At 39.5% G+C, this 22,268-nt stretch overlaps 3 protein-coding genes across 3 annotated transcripts; 2 read left to right on the top strand and 1 right to left on the bottom strand.

The window, feature by feature from the left end:
* Positions 1-288: 288 nt before the first annotated feature.
* LOC121737178 (acyl-CoA Delta-9 desaturase-like) lies at positions 289-5,255 on the top strand. Its single transcript, XM_042128776.1, has 6 exons — positions 289-361; positions 684-957; positions 1,681-1,811; positions 2,634-2,839; positions 3,868-4,050; positions 4,943-5,255. The coding sequence occupies exons 2-6, from the start codon at positions 687-689 to the stop codon at positions 5,178-5,180; spliced, it is 1,029 nt and encodes a 342-aa protein (XP_041984710.1). The 5' UTR covers positions 289-361; positions 684-686; the 3' UTR covers positions 5,181-5,255.
* Positions 5,256-10,483: 5,228 nt separating this feature from the next.
* LOC121737216 lies at positions 10,484-13,038 on the bottom strand. The gene is made up of 3 exons (XM_042128826.1): positions 12,663-13,038; positions 12,466-12,575; positions 10,484-11,921 (listed from the first exon to the last, which is right to left on the bottom strand). Exons 1-3 carry the CDS (start codon positions 12,718-12,720, stop codon positions 11,370-11,372), a joined length of 720 nt encoding a protein of 239 aa, XP_041984760.1. The 5' UTR covers positions 12,721-13,038; the 3' UTR covers positions 10,484-11,369.
* A 281-nt stretch (positions 13,039-13,319) lies between these two features.
* On the top strand, positions 13,320-21,703 carry LOC121737207 (E3 ubiquitin-protein ligase TRIM9). Its single transcript, XM_042128814.1, has 9 exons — positions 13,320-14,126; positions 14,287-14,382; positions 15,099-15,332; positions 15,807-15,954; positions 17,567-17,709; positions 19,885-20,023; positions 20,409-20,571; positions 20,802-21,042; positions 21,355-21,703. Exons 1-9 carry the CDS (start codon positions 13,443-13,445, stop codon positions 21,508-21,510), a joined length of 2,004 nt encoding a protein of 667 aa, XP_041984748.1. The 5' UTR covers positions 13,320-13,442; the 3' UTR covers positions 21,511-21,703.
* Positions 21,704-22,268: the final 565 nt, after the last annotated feature.

Consider the following 22,268-nt stretch of genomic DNA (forward strand, 5'->3'; position numbering starts at 1 on the left):
AGGGTTCCTTGTTGAACCCTAAAAAAGCAGTTTTAATCAGGGTCCTCTGTTCTTCCCTGTGTTCTGCAGCTTCTGCTATATCTCTGACAAATCGAAATTGACCCAGTTCTTTGAAACATAATTATTACGAAATGTTTCCTCTTTTATTAATTGATATACGAGAAATTAGCAATAACATGAGTAACATCAAATTCCGATACGATTTACGTGATGAGTGCCGCCGTTATCTACGTGGTGTGACGGCGAAAGACACGTACGGTTCTTCTACGTGACCCTACGGAGGTTCCGCTCCTGAGTCTACCCGGAGTAGTGACGAAGTGCAAATGTACCGACTTTTATATTCTGTTCTTGTTTTTAAATTGTAAGTTCTTTGTGTTTGTTCTTAATATCCTTGAGTGCAGTGCTTATCCCGCGTTAGTGATAGAACAAAATTACCTTTAGAATAATTTATTATGTGGATACTGGCTATGGTGTATCAGCCGCATAAAATATGAATTATTATTTGGTTTAAGAGGAACTTGGAAGAAAGTAAACTTTACTTGGGTTCCCTTAATAATTTTAGACTCAGGGGCCGCTATACCGCGCGCCGCTGAAATTACGGACGGAACATCTTTTTCGTTTCCTTTTTTTTACTACATTCATGAATTTAAGTTTGTGTATTGTACAGTTATTTTAAATTTTAGATCATGACGGCAACTTCCCGTAATGAAAAAGTGAAAGAACACAATGACGACGAAAAAAAATGCCATGTTCTAAGTAAAGAAATAGTGTACGACGCGACGATTCCGCGGAATGACCCAAAATTCCTGGCACCCGTCCGACGGTGGGAGAAGAGGATGGGGTTCGTGACGGCCATATTGTGGGACCACGTGTTTTACCTGGCCTCACTCCACGCCGCAGGACTGATATGGCCGTTCCTCTGTTGGAACATAATATCTTGGAAGTTAATTTTATTCTGTGAGTACTTACCTTTTTGTTTCACTGTCATTGTTGAGGCTTGATTAACTACTGTGAACACAATTAATGTGAAAGTTTGAGGATCTATGGGGTGGACGGACAGTGGCGTGGCAAGACCTAAATTTGATGTGGGCAACTGTGGGCAAGATATTTTTTGTGAGGCTCTCTGATAGATGACACAAGACGAATTTTGTTCGGAGAAAAATACTACTATCAAAATCCGTAAATCCTAAAAAATCCTCGTGTTACAACTTCCAAGGGGCGCCAGGCCCACGTTGCCACGACTCTGTGGATAGATAATATTATTGTAACTTGTAAATATTGCTGACTAGCAGTTGCCCGCGACTTAGTCTGCGTCAGTTTATCTAATTACAAACATAGATAATAAATTAATATTAAGATGATTAATAGACGTTCGCCCGCGTAAATTAGATATTTTACAGACAAATTAGTCCACAAAAAATAGCCTTTGAATGCCTTTGATCCTTCACGTAGTCTACTTCTTATCTGTGCCAAATAACAGAAAAATTGCTCCAGTAGTTCGTGAGATAAGCCCTTTGCTGCTATTAGTCTTAGCGTGAAAGAATTTTTCAAATCGGACCCGTAGTTCCTGAGGTTAGCGCGTTCAAACAAATAAACAAACTCTTCCGCTTTATAATATTATATTTATATTAGTATAGATTTTTAACACTCAAAGGAATTAATATAAACTACTGGATGTAGCGTTTTTCATGGGCGGCGTGGGCGGTTTCGGCGTGACGGCGGGCGCGCACCGCTACTGGACGCACCGCTCCTACAAGGCCACCCTGCCCTTCCAGATCATACTCATGTACTGCTTCGCTTCAGCTGGACAGGTATTTACGCTAATGTTTGTTGTTTAAAGTGACATAACAACTTGTTACAAAAGTCGCCAGGCAGCTTGCAGGGCCCGATCTAAGGGGGGCGAGCCGGGTATTTTACCTTACAAGTTCAAACCTACTTCAGGTTGAACAGTGGAAATATTAGAGTATTTTACTTAAACATTCCCTTTCCAATAAAACTAGCTTATGGTTTTCTGTATGTAGCTAAAGGCCGGAAAATTATCTTTGCCCGGAGCGGCTAAATAGCTAGATCGGGCCCTGGCAGCTTAAGCCTCGACAGGCGAAGACCAAACATTGTATACTTACTTACTTAATTACTCTATGTTTACTTCATAAGAGTATACTATCCGGTATATGTTTATTTTTCTCTATGGAGTACACAATTTTTTAGTAAACTCCACAAACGTCGAACCACCCTGGTTTTTTTTTTTTTTTTGCGGCACCTACTATTTCTATGGGTATAGGCAAAAGAGGCAAAATGGCACATGGAAGTTTTTTATAATTAGTATCTTTGCCTACAACAGACCGGTGGCAACATTTATACGGTATACCTACTACCTAGTCAAACTAGATGACGCCTGCAACTCCGTTGCATCAAAATTCGTTTAACGGGCGAGAACCGTACATTTCTTCAGGATAAAAGTATCCCTAATCCAATGCCACTTTATATGGCATTTTATTTGAATTTATGGCGGTGAGGTCCCGTTGTCGGCGGTGGTGGGCACTGGACAGACGGCCAAAGGGCCTCGCAAAGACCTGCCGCCCGGGACCTCGTAATAGGTAAGGCCGCCACTGCCTACATCTGGTATGTTCCAGAACAAGGTATTCGACTGGGTCCGCGACCACCGCGTGCACCACAAGCTGTCGGAGTCGGACGCGGACCCGCACGACGTCCGCCGCGGGTTCTTTTTTTCCCACATCGGCTGGCTGATGATGAAGAAGCACCCGCGCGTCATCGCTGAAGGCCGGAAGATCTACATGGACGATATCCACAACGATACACTCGTGCAGATTTGTACCAGGTCTGTTTGGGCTTTTGAGCTTGGAGGTTTGTTTGGATATTTGTTTGTATACACGTTATGGCGGGTTTTCATGAAAGGGTTTAACAGTCATGGAATGATACCTACATTTAAAGTCAAAATCAACAATTTTTTATTCAGAATAAGTTTTTTTCAAACATTTTCCGAACGTTGTTGCTACTGGGGCCTACCACCGGTTCGGGAACTAACCCGGCGAGAAGAACCGGCGTAAGAAACTCGCACGGGGCCATCTTTTACCAAAAAGATGGAAAATTCGTCATTATGACTAAATAAAAAACTAAATACAACCAGTGTACAATATTACAATAAAATAATATACAGAAACAGCTCTGCAGGGGGCGACCTTATTCCCACGGTGTACTATCATTCATAAAATCAGTAACAGTATGCTTTGGTACACAATCGTTCTTTAAAAACTTTTTTAAATTTATTAATTGACAGATTTTGAACGTTTTCTGGGATCTTATTATAAAGGCGTATACATTGACCTTTAAAAGAATTTTTGACTTTAGTAAGTCTAGTCACCGGAATTCCAAGCTTATGTTTATTACGAGTATTTCTCCCATGGGTATCACATTTTTTCTTGAATTCATATATTATATTCTTTTTAACATGTAATACATTTGATAGGACATATTGAGAAGCAACAGTTAAGATTCCAGTTTCCTTAAATTTTTCTCTAAGTGAAGTATTACGAGCTAGCTTATAGTTAAGACTTATGTTTTTATATTAACAATAAACTACTTTTCATCAGCGTAATCAAATCACATTTCCTTTAGGGATGTCGCACATGAGCTGCGTAAGGACGATGTTGCACTGGATATTTTTGCAATTAGGTGGTAAAGTTTTCTGCTGTTAGTATGCACTTTTCTAGACATTCGATGCCCAATTTTTACAAAAATTCACTAGACCCAATACATCCAGAAAGCTGCCAATGCCAGCGAATGCCTTTAAAGGCTTCAGTGACCTTTAGAGCCCAAGGTTTTACCTAAACAGTATTTTGTTTCTAGACACTTCACTCTCATCCAGCTGATCTGCTGCATCATCATCCCGACGGTGGTGCCAGTAGCGTGGTGGGGTGAGGGGTGGCTGCTGAGCTTCCTCGCTAACATCACGCGGTATACCCTCAACCTCAACTTCACGTGGGCCGTCAACAGCTTCGCGCACCTGTGGGGCAACAAACCCTATGATCCGTGAGTGAACCTGTACAGTGTGCCCAGCGTACCACGTCAACTCTTGTACTACCTAGAGTTAACGTGTGTGTATTGTGTAACTTAAAAGGAATTTCTGCCTTTTTGCCAAACCAACGTCCAACAAGTCCATTAATATTTCATGAGAATCTAACTTTGTAATTTGATAGATCGAACAAACCAATCTGCATTTATGTTACAAAAATCTATGGTACATCGCTACCTACGTCTTGTTTGACTGTCTAACAGGCTCGCACTCGAAATTGTAGCACGTTCTCATGCGACCCGAGTCCTGCCCCAACTAGGAAAGCTAATAAGGGTTTAGCAGCAACACCGCGAGACCACAAGATCGAGGCGATCCGACCCTTAGGGCCGCGCCACACAGGAATGGCAGCGGAACGGCGAGCACTTTCAGTGTCATATGATTTTAAACTTTTATCGCTTGAGAAATCTACGGCCGCCCGTGGTCGCTTGTGGCCGCTGGCAGAATGGACGAGACGCAAATACAGGGCCGGAGGCATAATATACTTTCCGCCTCACATAGGCGTCAGGCACTGACCGAGCAGCCATGCTTCAGTCGGCGATGAGATCGAAACACAATGAGTTTCTAAAATACTAGAGTAGCAATGTTTTACAAAAGATTCTCAGAAATGCGTAACCACTTTTTTGTTCAAAAGACAATGTCAAGTCATATATATTCGTTATGTCATTATGTATGTGAGATATGCCTGCAGGCATCTTCGAAGTGGCAACGCGTTGCTACCGTAAACTTCCAATCTAGTTACGTTAGTAACATAGAATATCATTGTCGAAACACGGCAACACCGCTATTATGATAAATCGTTTTACATAAACAATTGCCTGATTGATGAAATTCACGTAAAACTTCTTTCAGCAACATAATGCCGGTAGAAAACTGGGGTGTATCCCTCGTGGCGATGGGGGAGGGCTGGCACAACTACCACCACACCTTCCCCTGGGACTACAAGGCCGCGGAGCTCAGCTACTTCCTCAACTTCACGACTCTGACCCTGGATGCCTTCGCGGCTGTCGGCTGGGTGTACGACAGGAAACAGGCCTCGCCCGCTCTCATACAGTCAGTTGTGGAACAGACGAAGCAGAACGGGAATTGATAGATTGAAAGATTTGTGTATTAGGTTCAATTCAGACCGCAACGCAACGCGTAGATGCATTTCTAAAGTACTTCGTGAGCGTCATGCAAATCTGTCAAATCCATACAAATTTAGAAATGCATCTACGCGTCGCGTTGCCGTCTGAATTGACCATTAAGTCTTAACCCTCGATAAAAATTGGTGTTGGGTTATGAATACAGTCTTGTTCTAACTTCTAAATCATCTATGAACTATACTAATATAGAACATGACTGCGTTCATATTCAATACGATTTTTTGTGGGTTAATATATATTAACCCACAAAAAATCGTATTTAAGTATATATACTTAATAAACAAATGCCAAACACCGTCTAGATCTGTCTAGATATAATAATTATATTATAACGAATAGATGTTTATACGATAAGTATTTAAATGTACCTATATGCAATATTGTTCCTGAGTTTTAGATAAGATAAGCATAATATACGTTTATTTACAAATTCATGATAACTGTTGTGTTAATTGCATTTACAGGGTAAACCAAAACAGTGTTAGGTAATACTTTAATATACTTACGCATCCTAAATTGTTATCACTTTGTTTAATTACACCTGTATATTAACTCGATGCCTTTATGTATACCAAGGTCCAAGAGGACTATAATTCTCATATTAAACAGTGTGTAACAAAAATAAGTAATAATACTTTAGGGTGTGTACGTGTTCCTTGTAGGGAGTTCACTGTGAAAGTAGCAGCGCTGAAAGACGATTTTTTTCCACTTTTGTATGGGCATTGGCCCGAGCGCCACGAGTTTCCCATACAAAAGTGAAAAAAATTTTGGCCTTTCAGAGCTGCTATTTTCACAGTGAACTCCCTACAAGGAACACGTACACACCCTAAAGTATTATTACTTATTTTTGTTACACACTGTTTAATATGAGAATTATAGTCCTCTTGGTATACATAAAGGCACAGTGAATTCTCTACAAGGAACATGTACACAGTAATAATAATAATAATAATAAAATTCTTTATTTGCACATTAAAAACATAGCAATAAAAATAATATAAAATAAAGGATTTGCGCAAATTGGCGGTCTTACCGCTACAAGCGGTTTCTTCCAGACAACCAAGTACCAACAGAGATGAAAATATGGCATACAATAGGAACAGTACAACAACTTAAAACTAAAAATAACCTAATGAATTTATAATCAATATTATAATTCATAATGATATTAATATCTTTCATATTGTATGAAAGATATTAATATATACATAATATAATATTATAATAATATACTTAATATATAAAATAAACTACACAACATAATATACGTGGGAGAGCCATGCTTCGGCACGAATGGGCCGGCTCGACCGGAGAAATACCACGTTCTCACAGAAAACCGGCGTGAAACAGCGCTTGCGCTGTGTTTCGCCGAGTGAGTGAGTTTACCGGAGGCCCAATCCCCTACCCTATTCCCTTCCCTACCCTCCCCTATTCCCTTGCCTTCCCATCCCTACCCTCCCCTATTACCCTATTCCCTCTTAAAAGGCCGGCAACGCACCTGCAGCTCTTCTGATGCTGCGAGTGTCCACGGGCGACGGAAGTTGCTTTCCACCAGGTGACCCGTTTGCTCGTTTACCCCTTCTTTCATTAAAAAAAAAATACACGAATCAATCAAACAGAACAATGAATAGAAGTAAAAACCACTGAAAGGGAGACAAAAATAAAGGGATTACATTGAAGGGGCAAGGCTTAAGTAATATTCTTTTAATTGTTTCTTGAAAATATTGATTGATTTAGATTTTTGGATGGTTTCGGGTAGTGAATTCCAAAGGCGAATAGCGGAAATGGTGAAAGAAGAGTCATAGAAAGAGATTTTATGACAAGGAAAAGCAAGACTGAGTTTGTTGTTAGCTGAGCGAAGAGAAGGATGGTATGGCCAAGGAAAGAGAATTTTTCTTTGAGATAGTTAGGAGTTGTAGGATTAAAGAGAATATTGTAGAGTAAGTGAAGTATGTGAGAATTTCGGCGTAATTTAATAGGAAGCCAATTTAGCTTAGACCTATATTCTGAGATATGATCAAATTTACGGAGGCCAAATATGAATCGAACGCATAAATTTTGAAGACGTTGAAGTGAAGAGAGAAGGTTATCGTTAAGATAACCTTCTCTCTTGAGAGGGATTGGGATAGAGTTATTTTAGTCTTCAGTGGTAGAAAATTACTTAAGCGTCTGAGGGAAGCAGTGGCAGCAGACATCTTTTTGCGTAGTTCCTCAACTTGGATATTCCAAGTAAAATTGCGATAAAGTAGACACCCAAATTGCGTACGGAAGAGCTATAAGGGATTATGGATCCATTAAGAGTGATGTCAGGTAGGTGGTTCCAGTCTACTTTAGATATTAGTTGTCTACTACCAATAATTATGCACAGAGTTTTCTTAGGGTTGAGGTCTAAGCCATAAGCCTGGCTCCATTTCAGAATTTTATCTAGATCGGCATTAGTTAAAGCAATTCCATGAGTAATGGTAGCAAGACATGTCTATGAATCTGAAGGTCGTCAGCATACAAGTAATATGAAGAAGAGATGTGGCGAGAAACAGAATTGATGAAAATAGAGAATAAGAGAGGAGACAACACGCTGCCTTGTGGCACACCAGCAAAAATGTCACTCCAGGAGGAAAATATGTTATCAGATCTTAGACGCTGCCGGCGTCCTGTGTACAGTAGTACACACCCTAAAGTTCTATCACTTGTTTTTGTTACACTCTGTATAAAAATCTCGCCTGCTGACCCACTGGTACACAATAATTAGAGAGTACCGAGTTTTGACTTAGTTGAGTTGTGTTACGTAACAATCTATGTAAGTATAATATTTAAAGTCAAAGGTGACTGACTGACTGACATAGTAATTTTTTGTATGGGAGCCCCCCTTAATTATTTATTTTATTTAAATTTTATTATTAATTTTTAAAGTATAAATACAGCTGAGTATTTTGTGTACATTTCAAGTGCCTACCTGTTGTCACTATTGATACCGAGCAAACATTTTTGAAAAAACACGTTTGTTGTATGGGACGCTACCCTTAAATACATGGGCGTACCGAAGGGGGAGGGGGGGCAGGGGGGGGGGGGGGCGAATTTATTTTTGTTTTTAGTATTTGTTGTTATAGCGGCAACAGAAATACATATAATCTGTAAAAATTTCAACTCTCTAGCTATAATACCGTTCTTGAGTTACAGCCTGGAAACAGACTAGCAGACGGACAGACATCGAAGTCCCAGTAATAGGGTCCCGTTTTTACCCTTTGGGTACGGAACCCTAAAAAACTGTACTTAAATAAATAATAAGTACCTACTATGAATAAGTACCATCATACGTTTTTTTTATGAAATAAGGGGGCAAACGAGCAAACGGGTCACCTGATGGAAAGCCACTTCCGTCGCCCATGGACACTCGCAGCATCAGAAGAGCTGCAGGTGCGTTGCCGGCGTTTTAAAAGGGAATAGGGTAATAGGGGAGGGTAGGAATGGGAAGCGAAGGGAATAGGGTAGGGAAGGGAAAAGGGTAGGGCCTAGGGGATTGGGCGTCCGGTAAACTCACTCACTCGGCGAAACAACGCAAGCGCTGTTTCACGCCGGTTCTCTGTGAGAACGTGGTATTTTTCCGGTCGAGCCGGCCCATTCGTGCCGAAGCATGGCTCTCCCAGTAAATCTATATTATAATATACAAGCTGTCCCGGCAAACGTTGTTTTGCCATATAAATAATTTTTGGTATGAAAAAAAAATATCCACAGCCGAATATATAACCTCCTCGTTTTTTGGAAGTCGGTTAAAAATAGATGTTGGCCGATTCTCAGACCTACTCAATATGCTCACAAAATTTCATGAGAATCGGTCAAGCCGTTTCGGAGGAGTATGGCAACGAAAACTGTGACACGAGAATTTTATATATTAGATAAAACTCAAAGATGACTGACTGACATGGTGATCTATCAACGCACAGCCCAAACCACTGGACCGATCGGGCTGAAATTTGGCATGCAGGTAGATGATATGAGTCATATCATCTTACGTAGGCATCCGCTAAGAAAGGATTTTGATCAATTCTACCTCCAAGGGGTTAAATAGGGGATGAATGTTTGTATATAATAATACTTTTTAACGCGAGCGAAGCAGCGGGGAAAAGCTCGTACACTTATATAATAAATTTTTAATTACCAACTTTTCTATAGAAAAGCAGCATGGTAGCTTAGCTACCGCTATGGGTTGAGCGCCACCACTGACCTCCATTATATAATGGAGATCAGTGAGCGCTACCGAGGCTCATTCAAACGGCTGCAGTTCCGTTGTTTATTGCCTTATTGTAATGATTTAAAGTTCGTTAGAAACCTGATAAAAGTAGCCAAATATTTTATAATAACCTATATTTCCATTACCCTGACGGTTACCAAGTTATATACATAAGAAGAAAAACATATATTTTTTTAATTGTTTTTCCGAAATATTTCCCTTGGTACTTTTTTTTATGAAATATATGCAAACGAGCAAACGGGTCACCTGATGGAAAGCAACTTCCGTCGCCCATGGACACTCGCAGCATCAGAAGAGCTGCAGGTGCATTGCCGGCCTTTTAAGGGGTAATAGGGGAGGGTACGGAAGGGAATAGGGGAGGGTACGGAAGGGAATAGGGGAGGGTACGGAAGAAAATAGGGGAGGGTAGGGAAAGGAAAAGGGTAGGGGATTGGGCCTCCGGTAAACTCACTCACTCGGCGAAACACAGCGGAAGCGCTGTTTCACGCCGGTTTTCTGTGAGGACGTAGTATTTCTCCGGTCGAGCCGGCCCATTCGTGCCGAAGCATGGCTCTCCCACGTCAAAAATACTACTTAATTGACATTGATAGTTCTGAGGAATAAAATGATGCTTATTTAAGAACCTTTCGTTTGACACCCTATTTAAGTAAATCGGTTCAGTAGGTAGATATAAATAATCCACACAATAGACCCACCACTCACCCGGCGGCCATCTTTGTGACGTCATAGATACCCCCTCCATACACTTAGGAAGTGACAACAGCACTTTTCGTGTTCGGGAAAATATGCCAAATAAGTACATACCTACCAATAATTTGTTGGGCAATGGGCGAAGATGGGTTAAATAGAAGTATACTTTTTTGATATTGGGGAGTGGGGACCGTACTATTTTGTTCACATACAGATCGAAAATAAATTAAAAAGAGGTAAGTAGTCCTTTTAATGTCGTATTTTTCTAGGAATTAGAGCTATATTAACAAAGACACTGATTAATGATTATAAAACTTTTATTTATAGCTATGTGTACATTTTCAAGCAAAATTTAAGACAAAACAATACAAGGATGCTACCAAATTAACTATTAAATATTGTAGAAAATAAAATTATAATCAAACACGAGTACTTACTATTTTAATTTAAATCTCGACTAGGTAAAATTGTAGATATAGCTAAATAAAAATTAGGTTTTATACAAGTAAAATACAAGGCATTTAACGACACCAGGCAATATTAGTACCTAGCTGTTTAGGCTACTAACACACGAAGCTATAATATTATTATTTTGAGTGTAAAAATAAAAATAACTCAAATAACATGTTATCCTCTTTAGATATCAGCTTATGCTCATAAATTATATTAAAAAAAAGGAAACATACCAATAACAGACAAAATAACGACAAATACAACCTATAAAACTTTCGGCCACTCTCAAGACACATTTAAGTCATCAAGCCCCGTACGCTCACCGGTGAACGAGACACAATAGAATATCTATTGTGATTTGTGTCTCGTTTTATCACGATCAACGGGTTAATGATTACCTAACTTCAATGACGAGTTTCACAGAAAATCGTTATTAAATTTAAGAGTAATAAATAAATCTCTCTAAGAAACAGCTGTTAAACAGAAATTCTTACTCTATAGGATTTTGCAGTAAATTTAATATACTCTACAAATTTATAAAATATTAACAATTTTCAGCGATCACATGACAAGATCATCAAGACACAATCACCATAAAATGCAACATAAAATATTGTTTTTCTATTCTATACAAATCAGAACACCATAGATCTTGTTTTCTTATTAATAAAAGCTATTTTAGCCAACCATTGCTAATTATATTACATAACAAACAGTAGTCTTGATAATGATCAAAACTGCCTTAATCTTCAATTAATAGACAAAGGTCTATCTGTTTATCAGTTAAAGGTTTGTTGCCAGAATCAGATTTACTTTTTACCGAGTCACTAGTTAGTTTTGGTTCTTTTATAGGTCTTATATTCTCATCTTTACTGGTCTTTCGCTTCAAACTTAACACTTTTCCAGAGTATGTAGCATCTTTATCATCCGAGCTAGAAACTTTTCTCTTCTTTGTTTTTGTCACAATACAATCAAAGTCGGAGGAATCCTCATCAAAATCGGCATAAATAGGAACTGAGCGTCCGCTGCGAGTAGACCTCACAGGGTGTGATTTGGTGGTGGTTTCTATGATTTCTATTGGTGGTGGCCAGGCGGCCAGGTTTGTGCGTTGTCTGGCCTGCCTATAATTATCTATAGACATTAGTTTTATGTACACAGCTAGTGTACGCGCTTTTTCAGCTGGAGTTATGTCGGTGGGCAGTAGACTCCAAGGCAATCTTCTGTCTCGGACATTAATGTATCTCCTTTTCATATTCACTTTTGGAGATATTGTGCTGGTACTGGTGTCTTCGGTCTGTGAATGACACAAATAAAAAATTAAATATGGTGATAATATTAAGAACTTTTAGCTTAGGATCATATTATAAAAAAAATTTAGGCTTTAAATCAAGCACAATGCAGTAAGTCATCAAGCCCCATATGGTCACTGGTGACCAAGATACAATAGAAATTCTATTGTGTCTTGTTTACCCACGATCGAAGGGTTAATTCACATGAAAAATTTGGAAAAGGCTACTAATTAATATAGGGGGTTTCGGGGGCGATAAATCGATCTAGCTAGCAATCATTTCTAGAAAATGTTATTATCATCGGATACCGAGCACAGCTCGGTCAAACAGCTAGTAATATTTTTAAAATACATAGGACAAATGTTTTTTTCTAGACCTCGTTAAAATTTTCCCAGAGTATCCGGACCCTACCTAAAACTACTCGCCAACCCCTGGTCTAAAGTCCAAAAGAAGTACAAAGCAGATGCAATTTTGACATAAGTACAACATTAACAAATTTAGCCAGTTTGCAGGACCTTAGTCACGATGATTAAACATCCAGTAAATTACCTTTTGCCGTAATAATTCATCCTCTTCAACAGTTTTCTTTGAATAGTTAAGTGCTCTTAACAATTCTCTCATTTCTTCCTTGCTTAAATTTTCTTCTTCAAGGCCAAAATCTAAAATTTAAATTATTATTTATTAATATTAATCCAATGAAATGTATAAAGTATAAAGTAAATAATATACTTAGAATAAAGATATACCACTGAGTTGATTTTTCAGACCAACAGTATCTTCATCTGATGAAATGACGGATTCCATTTTTATAAAGAAACCTAGTGCGTTATCTGGGCGTCTTTAATTACAAGGCGAATTAGGAATTAATGGTAAATTTTATGCATCGGTTTTATAGTAGCAAGGTAAATTATCATGACTTCATACAGAAAAACTTAGTACATCTTCATGAGGTGAACGCATTGAATATACTTAGGTATAATCATCCATAAAAAGTGGTAATTGGGCACAATTTAGACACTTTATAGTTTATTACTTGTATTTATTTATGCACAAAATTGTACAATGACATTAAAAATCACGCACGTAAACAAACAATAACAAAAAAATGGCAAATAATGTTGCCAGGTACACTTCCGGGAAATGTCAAGAAAGGCCTGCCGCCTGTCCGGACCCGCGTCGGTCGTCCGTCCGTCCGCGTCACCGCGCCCGGCCGGTATTTTAATAGGCCACAGACAGACAGAGTACTTTTTTTTATAGGCAGTAGCAAACATATAATATTAATCTGTGGTAGCAAATGGAAAAAAAAACAAATGTCAACCATATATTTTTTTATAAAAAGTGTTTGTAGACTAGGTATTATTTTTTGTTAAAACTTCTTTATCTTTAAACTTTTATAACAGAAATGTAATTTGAATAAAATAAATATAAAGTGATATTGTGTTGCAATGTGTACTAGAAAATAAATCCAATCTTTTATACATGGTTGTCACATTGTGTCAAGATACAACACAAGAACCCGTCGTAAAATGGAAGAAGAACTGAGGTGTTTTCTTTGTAAAGAATTTTATAGAGAACCAGTACTACTCCCTTGTGGTCACGCGCTCTGCCGCGCTTGTGCAGTAAATTTACAAACTCATGTCCACGAATCTGACAGCTCCTCGAGTACCACAACCGATTATCAGGAGGCAGATAAAGCATCGGTGTCGAGCGAGACCGACAGCGGTGTGGTATGTGGGTCGAGGCCGAACAGCTACGCCGGAACGCCCGCCACGCTCGCCTGTTCGCCGGCCGCATTCAGTATTACATGTCCGACTTGTAATAAGCAAACATATTTGGACGACAATGGGGCGGAGGGTCTGCCCCCTTTTCGAGTCATGCGGACGATCGTGGAGCGTTTCGGTGGAACGAGCGTCGCGCCGCCCGCAGAGGAGGCGTGCCAGATGTGCGAGGGGGAGAGGCGGGCGGCAGTAGTGAGATGCGAGCAGTGCTCGGTGCGGTACTGCGCCGGCTGCCGCGACGCCTGGCACCCCATACGCGGGCCTCTCGCCCAGCATGAACTGCGTGCGCTCGGTACCACCTGCGGGGACCACGGCTCTCCGCCGGCTCTCTACTGCAACACGTGCCTTGTACCCATATGCCAGCGGTGCCATGCCGAGAAACACCACACCCATGAAACACATCCACTATCAAATGCTGCTAGAGCACATAAGGTATTTTTGTGCATTCCTTAGTGCATTTATATTTATATACTTTTGTAATCTTTTATGATATTTTTATTCAATACAATGTTGAATATTATTGGTGTTACTGTTCATAACATTATTGTTTAAAAGGCTTAGGTTTATATTGCTATATGTTTTTATGTTCCAGACTGAATTATCACAAGTATTAACACAACTATCTGAAGAGGCCAAAGCAATGACTGAATATATACAGCTAGTCAAATCTTCCGGAGACAAAATTAATGTAAGTTTGTATTAGGACTCGGTTTGTACAAAATGTAACCTTACAATTAATAACTAATAGAATATAATTGATATACATATTTTATAATTAATCCTTGCCCTACTCAAGAATATTTGATTTCCATTTATTAATAGTCACATTTAACCTTGGGCCTTGTTATGATGTATTTCCTGTGATCAACTTTTAATACCTTTATTTTAATTATTGATTTAGTGAGAAATATCCATAACAATATATAAAGATGTCTGACCACTACATGTAAGCCGATAAACCCAGTTTTGATGAAATTAGGTATTTTTTAGCGTTCCATACCCAAAAAGTAAAAAAGGGACCCCTTTTTACTAAGACTTCGATGTCTGTCGGTCTGTCTGTCTCTCTGCCTGTCTGACTGTCCATCTCCCTATCTGTCTGATTGACTGTCCATCTGTCTGTCTGTCTCCAGGCTGTATCTCAAGAACGGCTATAGCTAGATTTTCATAGATTGTGTATATCTGTTGCCATTATAACAACAAATACTAAAAACAACATAAATTAGAGATTTAAGGACGGCTCCCATACAAAAAAACACATTTTTTTACCTATAAATGATCTATATTGGTATGGAACACTTCATGCACAAAATAGTTTTTATGCCAGAAAAGTATTTCTGTATGACAAACAAATTTTGGTGCAACAGTTGCAAGCATCACTTCTATTCGTTATTATTTATTTTTAAGGAATCATGTGAAGAATTGGAGAGGCAGATTGATCAAGCATGTTCAGAAATCACTAGTGCCATAGAGAGAAGGCGCGACGAACTGATCAGAGCGGCCCGTCACACGCGATGTCAAGCTGTTGCGAACACCAAGACCCTGACGTCGCAGGCTGCGCAGAAACTACGCGAGGCGACAGCCCTCTTACATTTCTCTATTGAGGCATTAAAAGAATCCGACCATGCAGCATTTTTGCAGGTATTTTCATTTGATTTATTATCTACCTACGAATAATAAAAGCTAAGGAAAAGTAACTCTGTCAAAAAACAGGCTTTACAATACTTGTCAAAAATGTGTACCTTACGTACACATTTTAATATAATGCAATATTTAGGTGGCCTTGAGTGGTATTAGGCAGAGGTTACACTTACATGAAAGTTCGAAAGGAACGAAATTTAAAATGGTAATAGTATCGGAGTTATGTTTCCTTAGTTTTTATTATTCGTAGTTACATTCTACCGTAATTATCTGCAATTATTGTCAACTGTTGAGAACAAGAGTTACGGGTCTTGTTAATATTCTTTTTAATACTTTTTATAACAATCTACTTATCATGTGCAAAACGTTAGCTTTTTGCATGTTTCGCCTTGGTCCAGCATCCTATGCCATGGTTTCCAATAAACTGTTTATTACTGATGATGCCCTTGAAATTATTATATTTTATTATTTCAGGTTGGTAACATTCTGTCCGTCCGAGCTCAGGAGACAGCTTCCCACCTGCGGTCGTCGCTGGAGCCGCCGCCGTCCCCGCCCGCGCTCACGCTTGACATCGAACCCGTCATACGGACAGTCAAGTCTATGAACTTCATTGAGTGTATACGTAAGTAGACCCTGAAAGTAATTAAATTATAGGAGAAATCAGTTATTTCTGAATGTTAACACATATGTTTTTAAATTATCCTACTTTTACTATAACTGTTGTGGCAGACTGCTGCAATAATTGTAAAATGATTTTCTAGTTGAAAACTAATAAAAATCTAATATCTGATTTACTATAATTTTGTATTGAAATAATGACTGTATTAACATGCAGCACCGGAAATGGAGATGAAAACATCAGGTATTGTTTTGGAATAATCTTTAAGTAATTTTTTATATTCAATGTTGAATGCTAATCAACACTAAAATAAAAATTTGCCTATTTATAAATTTAATTCATAATAATATATCTTATGCATAGGCTTTGAATTATTATATTATACCATGCCCTGGTCAAAATCAGTTCAATGGTTGTAGCTTCCTGCTATATAGCGAATATGCACTTAAGTACTTAGGAGTACACAAAAGTTTAGTTCAATCAGTTCCTTAATTTTTGCGCTTATTGCTTACTAATAAAAAAGTTATGCTAGGATTTAGGAATATGCTATAAAATTGTATCATATTCATCGTGTGACTTATTTAAAGAACTTAAACAACAAGTACAAAACATTTTTGTACATACTTGTAGTTATTGGAATACTAAAAGGGATTATGCTGTCATTTTCTACTTTTTTTATAACATAATTAATAGCATTTCCTTAATTATTTTTTTATTTTATTTTCTTAGAAAAACTTACAGCATTTTAAGACAACAGTGAGATACATGTTACACAGCGATATGCCAATTAAAAGTTTCCACTAGTGTATAATAAGTTACACTTAAATCTAACATACGAAGCATCAAATCATGACCAACAAAACACAATAATATGACTTACAATAAGCTACATAAATTTAAAAGTGTTAACTTAAAATAAGCAACAATGCTTATTAAACCACAAGAAAAGGATATGTGAATTCTAAGCAAGCGCTCACATGTTATACTTTTAAATATAATTGTTATTCTGACGGTAAATAGAACAATTTAATATGCAGTAAATTACGATAAAAAGGGAAAGAAAATTAGAGAAATACTTAATGTAAATAAAGAGTTTACTGAATAGAATTAAAATAGGTATCAGTTAAAAGTTTTCTAATTTTATTCGGTGTAAGGGAAAATATGTCTTCAAGTGGATTCATATTCAGAAAATTATGATTTATGACCTACTAGATGATGCCTGCCACTCCGTTGCGCCAAAATTTGTTTATCGCACCGAAACCGTACCTTTTTCGGCATAACAAGTATCCTATGTCCTTTCCCGGGTCTCAAAATATCTCCATACCAAATTTCAGCAAAATCGGTTCAGCGGTTTGGGCGTGAAGAGGTAACAGGCAGACAGACACACTTTCGCATTTATAAGCGCGTCACGTAGCCGTAAACACGTGACAAAGTGTAGTTTTTAAGTGTATAATAATAATATGTATGTTAGACATTAAGGTATATTATATTATATTATAATATAAATATGTATGTTAGTCTGTAAGGTATTATGGGCCTAGATGCCTGAAATAAATGGTAAAATAAATAAATAAAAAATAATATTAGTATGGATTACTGACTTTTACTATGTTAGCGCCGGGCGCGCCGGAGCTGGCTGTGGAGGCGTGCGCGGCGCGCGGGTGCTCGTGCACGCTGGCGTGGCGAGCGCCGCGCGCGCCTCACGCCGTGCGCGGGTACGTGCTCGAGTTGGACGACGGCCGCGGCGGGCCGTTCAGGGTGAGTGTAGTGTACTTGTTGTGTACTGACTTTAACATCCAAACGGTGAATCAAGGCATAAATATTCATATTCATATATTATTTGTACGAAATTCAGCGCTTTGGTTCTTAATTTTGATAAAGTAGGATTTTTCATTAAGAGCTCACCTGACTCTAAAAATCAAACATCGTCCTTCTCTCTTCACACTCACGCCCGTCTTTCATATGCCAGGTGAAAAAGGACGGCGCGGAATCATCGCCGAGTTAGTTTTACTTGAATAAAAGACGAACTATAATGATTATGAAAAAAGTGTTTTGAGCAAATTTAGGTTTTATCAATACCTTTTTAGATATTAAAAAAATATTAAAGAAAAGACAGCAAACTTCGAAGATTCAAGCAAAAATGTGTCTAAAACAAGGTTTTTTGTAAAAAAGAAAATATCGAGCATTTTTTGAGTAGGTAATCGTGTTTTCGTCTTGAGCATTTAATCTTTATGAACTGAAGTTACTTGTGTCAAAAAATCAGATTTCTAGACCTTACAGATTTTGAGATCTAGGTTAAAGTATGTAGTCAAGTTAGGGTCATATGGGCTCTTAATTTCGTATAACACCATACAACAAACATATTAACTAGTTCATTACTCTGAACTAGGCCCATTAATGAATTTTTTTTTTTCCATATTTTATAACTGCTAGACCAAAAGTTTTTGTGAAATTAAAAAATAAGCGCTCCCTTTAACCACGTATGAGACGGAAATATTCTTTAAGTACGTATTATTGTGACCGGTTATTACTACATGATAGGTAGCACTGTAACACTAAAATGTAGTTTACACGGTCAGTCTGGCATCAGTTTAATACTCCAACAGTCTGATCCAGACTGACGGGAGGTAAGCGTGTAACCGTTAGATTGACGGACTGACTTTTTTTTTTGTTATGTACTTTGCGATCATCATTCAGGCGACAGTCTCGGACTGATGCCAGACTGACCGTGTAACCGTACTCTAAGGGTTGATTCAGACCGCAACGCGACGCATAGATGCATTTCTAAATTATAGTTTGTGCGTTCTAAGATGATATGGGTGACAGTTTTCATGTTCCTTGCTATGGATTTTTTTACAAGAAAACAAAAAAAAATCATAATGTAATAAATTATATTCCATCTGCAAAAACAAATGTTTCCTATAATTGTAAATGAATAAAAATGAAAAGATGCTAAATGCTAACTTATTAATAAAAATTATAAATATTTACTGTGAAATAGGAGTATAAAATTATTGTTACGAAAACATTTGAAAAATGTCATATGCATGAAACGGAACTTATGTTAATAAATATTGACTCTGTTGAATCGAAATCAAATCGATAAAAAAGGGCGGCCATCTTAAATCGCCGGCACCACTGAAATGTCAGTACGAAATCGATAATTTCGATTGCAATTCCTTTACGATGTGATTCGATATTTTTAAACTATCGACTAATTTTCGTTAGGTAACTTCCCTACTATTGTCAATTATAATGTGTCACGCATATCATCATAAAACGCACAAACTATAGTATGGATTTGACAGATTCGCAAGACGTCTGACGCAATTGAAATCTGTCAAATCCATACAAATTTAGAAATGCATCTACGCGTCGCGTTGCGGTCTGAATCAATCCTAAAGCGGGGAATTGACTACCGGGCCGCCCGCTACGCGCATTTTTCCCGCGCGGGCACGGGCAAGTCTGTACATGAATGGTCGCGACGGGCGGCCCGTCGTCATTCGCGCCTTGGAGAGCGATTGGAGTGCACTTAAAATATTATTTTAAAACATAATATTATTGTAAACAATACAAACACTAAACTTAGGAATGAAGGCACAAAACAATTTTGACATTCGTTTATTTCCATTTACCGGTCGTATCCTTGTTTGTGGAAAGTTCAAAGTAAGGATTACATGAACACCGATCTACGTAATGCCACTAATACAACGAAGTTATTGAAAAATTCAAAGAAATCAATGCCGATGCTGATCTATCATTTGTTACAAAGAAGATTGAGTCCATGACCGAGCTGCAGCCCTCTATCTATTCGACTGACTTGCCTGTTCTGTGTGTGTTCAATAGGGGCAAGCGCCAGACTTGTGCCAGACCGGGCGGCCCGCGGGCCGCCCGGTAGTGAATTCCCCGCTTAACACGTAACAATATTGACAGGAGGTGTACTGCGGCCGCGAAACGGTGTGCACGATAGACGGTCTGCACTACGCGTCGTTGTACAGCGCGCGGGTCAAGGCCTTCAACGGCGCCGGCGAGGGACCCTACAGTGACGTCATCGGCTTGCAGACCGCTTCAGGTATACTAAATATTTTTTTACTATGGATAACTTCCGTATTCTGTAAACTTCTGTACACTTTTTGCAACATTAATGCACAGTCTTGTGCTTGTTCCTTTCCTATTGTGGCGGTACCCACAATTCGCCTTACAATCCTGCATCGCGCTATCGCAGTTTCGCAGAACGGCAAGATGTATACAACGTCTGAAAATGACGTCTTCGGCCTAACCGAGCATGCTATTTCGCTCGGTCGGAAGATCTTCCTTTTCGGCCGCCATTGGTAATGTTCACAAAAAAGTGGAGATTGTCAAGCAATCAGAATAGTCATTCTCTCGTTACTCATTTACTTCGTTTATTGTATTAACTCGAAACTTTAAGTGACCATAATATTATTATGTGTGGGTAGTGGCATGGTTCGCGTGGGACGCGCGTTGCAGCGGCGCGGAGGGCGGTCTCACTATCGGCGCGGACGGGCTGAGCGCGCGCGCGGGCGGGTGGCAGCCGCGCGTCGCCGTAGCGGACACGCCCCTCGCGCGCGGCGTACACTACTGGCGGCTGCGGGTTGACAGGTTAGAAATTTGTATTATAATTTTATGCGTAATGACAGATTGTAACAAAGTATGTAGTACTATCTAGGTTGCTGATCCTAGGCATTTCGTGCAATAATTTTGTCGATATTGTGCCGATTCCATTATCATTCTTTTAGATATTAGCAGTAGGTAACGTTAGGTCCATCTTTGTAACTTTAAACGTTTTCTGTGAGCAATGAACTTATTGTATTATAAATAACTTTAATCAGATACGACGGCGACGCGGACCCGGCGTTCGGCGTGGCGCGCGCGGGTGTGTCGCGCGACAAGATGCTGGGCGCGGACGCGCTCGGCTGGGCGATGTACATTGACGGCGCGCGCTCGTGGTTTGTGCACGGCGGCGCGCACGGCGGCCGGGCGGCGGGCGGCATCGCCCCGGGGGCCACTGTCGGCGTACTGCTCGACCTCGACCGCGGCACGCTGCGCTTCACCGTGGATGACCGCCCGCAGGTACGCACACGCGCACATGGGGGCGCATACACGCACATGAGCGTGTATGTACGCACATACGCACGCACATGAGCATGTACTGTGGCTGCCGGTTACCGTAGAGTGTAAGATCGCCAATAAATCCATTTCTGCGATGGTACTATCAGAAGTTGATTCCTAGGCAGATGGCGGACCTGAGTAATTTGATCGCGTTAAGTCAAACCCAACCGACCGATCACAGCTAACGTTGAATTGACATAACCAAATGACGTAGGTATTTTAACTGCCTAGGTATCGACTTCCCTGACAGAACATTGTAATGTCACGTTTCAGGGTGACGTGGCGTTCACCGGTCTGCGTGGCGCGTTTTACCCGGCGGTATCGCTCAACCGAGGCGTGGAGGTGACGCTGCAGCCCGGCCTGCCGCCCCCCGACCTCGACTCCCTCGCCCCCGCCCCTCCGCCCCTCACCGCTCTCAGCCTCGAGTAAGCCCCGCCCGTCTTTGTCTGACCACGACCGGCGACCCAGCGAGAGAAACTGACCAAAATGAATTTTCGACTATAAATCTAGCTCCGCCTAAGTAAAAAAAAATGACCGCCTAACTTCTGATGCACTCGTGATTATTGCAGTTCGGTCACGGTCAAAAGAGTAAACGTAAATGACGCTGAAGGTACGCTAGTTTCGGTGAAACCTTCTATTGCGTATGTCAAAATCATGTCATGTCAGTGCCACAAACTGGTGCCACCTTAAATTATCCTTAAATTGTCCTGACTATCAGGAGAAGGTGGCACCAGCGGTCATTGACCTTTCTAGGAGCTATGTAAAAAATACCCGCACTGCATTCTCTTATCTTAAGAATAAAATTGAATTCTTGTAAAGAAACAGACTATTATAGTTTCATCGGAAAACGTTTTGATTACCTCTTCATATGATAATCTCTAAGTATTTATGAGTTTGAAGTGATATAATTCATATTCAGTTCACATCGAGTATGAAAAATAGGATAACACCCTTAGACTAGAAACATCTGTCACTTTATTGTCAATCGCGGTTTGTATAGAAAATGACAAGTTTTTTGACAGCGAGTCAATGACCGCTACAGATAGAATTCCGCGATTTGAGTATAGTTGTTTATATTCGGTTACTTTTCAAGTTGTAAACAACGTGTTCGTTGGCTTTGACATGACATGATTTTGACATGCGTAATAAAAGTTGTCTTTGTAAACAGGAAGTTCCCAAGAGTGTGT

The sequence above is a fragment of the Aricia agestis genome, chromosome 2, assembly GCF_905147365.1.
Source record: "Aricia agestis chromosome 2, ilAriAges1.1, whole genome shotgun sequence".
In the NCBI taxonomy this organism is placed as follows: Eukaryota; Metazoa; Arthropoda; class Insecta; order Lepidoptera; family Lycaenidae; genus Aricia; species Aricia agestis.